The sequence below is a fragment of the Sinocyclocheilus rhinocerous genome, unplaced genomic scaffold, assembly GCF_001515625.1.
Source record: "Sinocyclocheilus rhinocerous isolate Xijiao unplaced genomic scaffold, SAMN03320098_v1.1 scaffold3086, whole genome shotgun sequence".
Lineage (NCBI taxonomy): Eukaryota > Metazoa > Chordata > Actinopteri > Cypriniformes > Cyprinidae > Sinocyclocheilus > Sinocyclocheilus rhinocerous.
The window spans coordinates 325439-332497 of NW_015628507.1; the positions used below are offsets into that span (position 1 = coordinate 325439).

Below are 7059 nucleotides of genomic sequence, written 5' to 3' on the forward strand. Positions count from 1 at the left end.
AGGGTTTATATATATATATATATATATATATATATATATATATTAGCAAGGATACATTAAATGGATCAAAAGAAACAGACATTTATAACACCACAAAGGAACTTTCTATTCATCAAAGAACCCTGAAAAAAATGAATCACTGTTTCCACAAAAAATATTAAGCAGTACAACTGTTTTCAACATTGTTAATAATTATAAATGTTTCTTGAGCAGCAAATCAGCATATTAGAATGATTTCTGATGGCTGCTGAAAATTCAGCTTTGATATCACAGGAATGAATTGCACTTTAAAATATATTAAAGTGCAAAGCAGTAATTGTATATTGTCATATTATTTCACAGTATTACTATTTTTATATAATTTTGCATTAAATGCAGCCTTGGTGAACTTTTTTTTTTTTAATCACTTAAAATATATACTGACACCAAACTTTTTAATGCTAGCATATATTAATATAAATGTATTTATTACATATTTTAATGGGCAGTGATTTCAAGATCATAAAAAAAGTGTTAAGTTTCCAAATCCCCAGTAAAGTACTACACAACCCTTGAACCCACTACCCTCTCCCATGAAGCACCTTCACTACACTCTTAAGTTACTTACATATTTGTATACTGAATATCTAAATATTTTGCAATAAATTAAGTTATATTATAACATTATAATATTTTTAAGATTTGTTTTATACATGGAATTGGTGTGTGTGTGTGTGTGTATATACAGTATATATATATATAATTTAATGTAAATTTAGTTTGTTATGATGCCGGTTTTAGTTCTAAAATATTGCTCTTCACTAGGGGACAACAAGCCTCATTCCACTTAAAGGGATGTCAACTTTAATTGTACGGAGAATAAAACATTCTTTCATGTTTATGAATATATTCAAAATATATTCTTCCATGTTCCATGAAAGAGGTCGTTTTTTGGGTGAACTGTCCCTTTAAGCAGCATAATTTGCAAAATGTTTGTTTACCACATCCTTTTCAAAATTAGGACAAGTCTAATATTCACACACACACAAAAAAAGCTGCAAAACATCTAGATTTTAGACTGGAGACAGGACTTTGGAATGTGACTAATGTTTAAGTTGCGCATTGCAACAGAGAAAAACAAGTTGAAAAGCCCACATCACGAACTGAACAAATGATTGACATTCCATTTCACAGATGCTCAAGTCTATTTGCCAAGTAGGCAGTGACCCTTGTCCTAAAAGTCATGACTAGACTCAACATAAGATAACATTCCATTCTTGTGTTACTTTCTATAAAACATTTTATTGTTGTACAGACCATTTGAAAAATACATCATTAAATAACGCTTACAAAATCAAAAGGAAATGCTTCAGCAATAAGAGTTCTTCTCTGAAACAGCACTTCTCTTTTTTTGTTTGTTTATTTGCAAATATTGAATAATTGGAATAAAAATGTAACTCTTAAAAAGATTGAAATGCTATTAAAGTTGTCAGCCTCTATGGCTTAAACCTACGTCCTTCCAGTCTATGTTTGGTTAGTCTTCACGCTCCTGTGCAGGAGCCATCGCTATCTATTCCTGAAGAAATCAGGCACTGAACACTGGCTTTCTTGTTGATTGGCACTTCAGCGGGCCTATGGCCTCTGTGTGAGCCTGCTTTTGCCCTCCTCCTGCTCTGCCAGTTTGAAATGGGTGTATGCCAGGATGCCACTGAGGGTGCAGAGGATGCCCAGACCTTGGTTTAAGGACAAAGGGTCCTGGAAGAGGACGTACCCACCCAGTAATGTGATGCAGAACTTGAAGTGTCCAAACATGTTGTAGCTGTGAGGGGAAATGTTAAGGGAACTTGTCTGACAATGACTTTTGGATATACTTATGACTTGCACTTGAGTAACGTGAGGACATGTGACTTGAGATGAGTCAGGGACTTATCTTCTTAACATATTTGATTCTTTCTGAAAGTTAATATTCTTTAGTCAGTTCTAATATTGATCTAAGCATATATCAGTCTCGTTAGTATGCAGCAAAAGTTAATAAATCTTTTAAAAAAAATTAAAAAGTATATGTTAACAAAATAACAGATGTTAGTTTTAATACAGATTTATGGATATAGCAGATTTGTGAATATGTAAAAGGTTAATAAATCTGTTAAAAATAAATCTGTTAATAAAATAATAGACGTATTTTAATATTAATATATGGATATAACAGTCTTGCAAATATGTAAAAAGTGAATAAATCTGTTAAAAATAAATCTGAATAATTTGTTAATAAAATAACATGTTAGTTTAAATATTAATTTATGAATATATCAGTCTTGCAAATATATACAAAGTTTAAAAATCTTTTATAAATATATATATTGTGTTAAAATAAGTTTGTTTTAATATTGATTTAGGAATATAGCAGTCTTGTAAAGAAGTTGATAAATCTATTAAAAATAAGTGTAATCTGTTAATAAAACAAGTTCGTTTTAATACTGATTTATGGATATATCAGTCTTGCAAATATGATATGTACAAATAGTTAATAAATATATTAAAGTCAAATCTGTTAATGTTATTTTTGATATTGATTTACGGATATATTGATAAAAATATATAAATAAGTATAATGCTGTTTTTAATGGTGATTTATGGATATGAGTTGTATGAATATGATATCTAAATGAGTTCATGTTAAGAAAATAAAAAACTTAAAATAACATGCTTTTTTTCATATTGATTGATTGATGGATAAATCAATGTTAACATCAACTTAAATGTACATGAATTACTAGTAAGAACTGGATGCATGCGTTTGGGAATTGGCTTGATTGTAACTCAGTAACTTCTATTTATATTAATACATGAATTCTAAATGAACGTCATCACAAACTGAACAACCCAGCACTTATTAAAAGTAACTAAATTTGTTAAACATTAAAAAAATTATGAGATGACATTATCTATTTTTCATACAGTATAACTTATATTTTACACATAAAAAATTATATATTTTAGAAATAGGGCTAACAGAACATAAGCTAGCAGCTCATCATATTTCCACATCCTTGGCTTTAAAAAAAAAAGAAGAAGTTTGAAAACCCTTGGTTGAGAGAACACTTGCCTAATAATAAGTGGCCCAAAAGTGCTCCCTCTACTGCTTACTTTGAGAAAAGTCTCACTTATGAAATCACACTCAATGGGTGTATTCAAAACCATGAAATGTTTTCAGTATGGCTCAGGGCTAAAAAAACGTGCCTTGATTTACAGCTTCCCCTTTCATTAATAAACAATTATGTAACTACAACTATTTGCCAAGCTTTGACAAGTCTCTGTAAACAAACATTTGCTTGCATTATAGACCTAATCGGACAATTAACAAACAATGAAGTCATGGTATAGAGAGCACTGTTTTCAGATGTTTGCTAAAGGATGTGTTCTGCACCAAGAATAGAACAAGAAACAAAGAAATAGCCACAGCTGAATGACTGATATTTTAAAGAATTAGCAGAAAGGATACGTAACAGGAGACGTGTTCCCAATGATCCAGTAAATGGACAAATTGACCAGAAAGGCAATAACACCAGACAGCAGAACCATGACCTTGATGAAGGAAAAAAAATAGAAAGAACCATCCATTTGAAAATGCAATTCAGCTCAATTGCTTATTTATTAAATAAATACATGAATAAAATATTCAAACAGTAATATTTAGAGCAATAAATTGAACTTGTGAGCTTTTAATCCAATGGGGAAAAAAACACAAGCATTTTTTCCCCAAGAAATCTAGGCAATAACACAAGGCGCTCTCTGTGACTGTGTGTTTGTGTATATAAGAAATTCCTTTGGATACGTGCAGAGGGAGTGTGTGAGCCATTGAAAGAACAGACGCGTTCTTGCTCGCACTCTTACCAGGGCCTGAAATGACCAGGGGCCAAAGATACCACCCTCTCCAGTGAGGGGTTCGAAGAACGGCACCAGGACCAAGAGAAATGCTGAAGACATGGGTGCTTGATAATACAGTAACTGCATAGAGTTCACCTGAAGCTCATGCTGTTTGGCACCAACCCACTGTAATAGGAGAAATAAATGATGAAATCACCATTCAGATTCAGTCTGAACATCTGAATAATTAATGAGGGAAGTAATTTATGGTCAGAAGTTTCAACTAGTCATTTATTTAAAAAGTAGGTTCTCAAAAATATATTTTTATTTGTTTATATAAAAAAAAAAGAAAAACACTTCATAATCATTGGTTGATTTGGTATCGATGTCACACACTAACGTTCAAAAGTTTAGTTTGTTTTTTGTTTTTGAGTCTCTTATGCACCAAGACTGCATTTGTTTAAAAAAATAAATAAATAAAAAATAGAGTAAATGTAATTTATTCCTGTGACGGCAAAGCTGAATTTTCACCAGCCATTACTACAGTCTTCAGTGTCACATGATCCTTCTGAAATCATTTTAATAAGCTGATTTAGTGCTCAAGAAACATTCTTATTATTATGAACATTGAAAACAGTTGTGCTACATAATATGCGTGTGAAAATATAATAAATATTAAAGTTATTATACAATTTTAATTATGTTATACAGTAAATACCAGCATTGCTATATTGTGGGTCTCTGATTTGGCCAGTTCCTGACCACCTGCTGATTTACATAAAGGGATATGACTTTTTCAATAATGATACAGAGGGAGAATGCAATAATACTTACCACTTGATACAGCGAGGTTACGAAGACCCCAAGTGTGGCAAAGCTCATCCCCAGAAGATTGAACTTCACATCGTAGTAAGAGTTCAGTATGACCCCTAAAGTGATCGGCGCCTTTTTATTAAAAAGAAAAGAATAATTTATATGAAGTGGTGTAAAAATCACAGCTGTTTTGACCCATTACCTTGCATAAACAAATCAGCTTGTAACCATGACTTGCTTTTATCAGCATTTCCCAAGAGCATAGTTCAAACTGATGCATGGCATGTGCATGCTATAAAAACTATGGTTACAAAGTGGTTATTATATTAACACACATTATTATATTGCATAATGCTGCATACGTGCATTCCAGTGTACTATATATTTTAATATTTTGTAATTTTAACTTTTTGTTTAGTTCCAGATTAGACATATCATTGTTCCAGGTTAGACATATCATTGTACTTGAACTACTGATATGTTAAGTAATATTTTTGAATGACTTCTTAGACAATATACCAGTCAAATAAACAAAAACACACTTACTAGAGTCAGTTTAATCTTTGTGGAAAATGTCTTTCTGTAGTACATGGTCTGGATGACTATGATCAGGGGTGTTGTCATGGTCTTGGCCAGCTGATATGTTCCTATCGTGTTGCTTTGGAGAGACAGATTTGTGAAAACAACAAAACCACAGAAACTCAGAGCCAGCAGGATAATTTTAGAAGGTCTGAGACTCTTGGGGGAGAATATATCCATCTTCTGGCACGTGAACAGCCCCAGCCATGTCACTACGAAATGAATGAGAGTCAGGGGCATGTGATGCATGGCATGTGCATGCTATAAAAACTATGGTTACAAAGTGGTTATTATATTAACACACATTATTATATTGCATAATGCTGCATACGTGCATTCCAGTGTACTATATATTTTAATATTTTGTCATTTTCACTTTTTGTTTAGTTCCAGGTTAGACATATCATTGTACTTGAACTACTGATATGTTAAGTAATATTTTTGAATGACTTCTTAGACAATATACCAGTCAAATAAACAAAAACACACTTACTAGAGTCAGTTTAATCTTTGTGGAAAATGTCTTTCTGTAGTACATGGTCTGGATGACTATGATCAGGGGTGTTGTCATGGTCTTGGCCAGCTGATATGTTCCTATCGTGTTGCTTTGGAGAGACAGATTTGTGAAAACAACAAAACCACAGAAACTCAGAGCCAGCAGGATCATTTTAGAAGGTCTGAGACTCTTGGGGGAGAATATATCCATCTTCTGACACATAAACAGCCCCAGCCATGTTACTACGAAATGAATGAGAGTCATGGTCATGTTGGGAAAGCCATAGTGCACATAGATCCATTTGTTTATGAACACTATACAGATCGATGACAGTAAGTTGACCAGCAGTCCTGCAATTATCCGGCTGTTTCCAAACAAGTCAGAGAGTCGCGTCGCCATAGCTGAGCTCATTCAGACGCACTTTTTAATCTTCTGGAGGCAAATATCTCTGGAGAAACCGTTTCAGGAGTCTGCTTTGGTAACTTACTTCATCAGCAGAGAGACGTAAAGCTCCACCGCTTTCTGTGGCTGAGTGTGTGAAAGCGGTTCAGAGCGGCTTTCATTATAAGACTGTCCCTTATAGAAAGCCGCATTCACTCAAATCGCTGCCTGCCACTGACTGAACACACGGGCGTCACGAACACAAACGCGACGCGACGCTCGCAAACGAGGCTAGAAGGGATACGAATGGCGCTACTGGGCATGCGCACATCAATACAGCGTAATTTTTGTCACATTGTACAACAATAATTACTATTTTTTTATTATTGTAATGTGTAGGTTTAGGGTTGGGGTAGTTGTAGATGTTAATAAAACACAATCTAATAGGTAGATAATTAAATTGTATTGGAGCTGTATCCCTTCTAGCCACAACCGTCTGGAGGGTAACGGTCCACCGTGCAAGGTGCAACTCTCGCGAGATTCACATGCGCGCAAACATAATAGCAGCAATGCGCATGCGCGAGAATTTCGCAGTAAGAGGGTTACCTTCCTTAGACACGCCACGTCACTGCTAATATGCGCCGCCTGGTGGACAAAAGAAGAACAATACAAGGAGGCAGAGATTCACAAAGAGTCCATATTGTACTCTTTTTTTTTTGTCTTTGATGTTTCTTTTTTTTGTTATAAACTCAGTGCTAATGTCACACTATCATCAAGATCACAGTCATATACATTTTTATTGCAAATGCTGTATTGTGTATGATATCACAACTGTCCCACTGTCATCAATGCAATGTTCGTATCGTTGCTACTGCACATTCTTTATAGTTACATTTTCCCACATCTTAGAGTATAGAAAAGTCATCAAATTATGAAAGAACACA

The 7059-nt window shown here is 33.8% G+C and overlaps 1 protein-coding gene across 3 annotated transcripts; it reads right to left on the minus strand.

Annotated features, from left to right (window-relative positions):
- Positions 1 to 774: 774 nt before the first annotated feature.
- On the minus strand, positions 775 to 6401 carry LOC107737854 (solute carrier family 35 member E3-like). 3 transcript variants are annotated; one of them, XM_016549479.1, is made up of 6 exons: positions 6222 to 6401; positions 5732 to 5843; positions 4681 to 4791; positions 3874 to 4032; positions 3482 to 3564; positions 775 to 1798 (listed from the first exon to the last, which is right to left on the minus strand). In XM_016549479.1, the coding sequence occupies exons 1-6, from the start codon at positions 6224 to 6226 to the stop codon at positions 1612 to 1614; spliced, it is 657 nt and encodes a 218-aa protein (XP_016404965.1). In that variant the 5' UTR covers positions 6227 to 6401; the 3' UTR covers positions 775 to 1611. The 3 variants fall into 3 exon arrangements, with proteins under 3 accessions (XP_016404965.1, XP_016404967.1, XP_016404966.1); XM_016549481.1 differs by having other exon boundaries at positions 5732 to 5976; XM_016549480.1 differs by having other exon boundaries at positions 5732 to 6401.
- Positions 6402 to 7059: the final 658 nt, after the last annotated feature.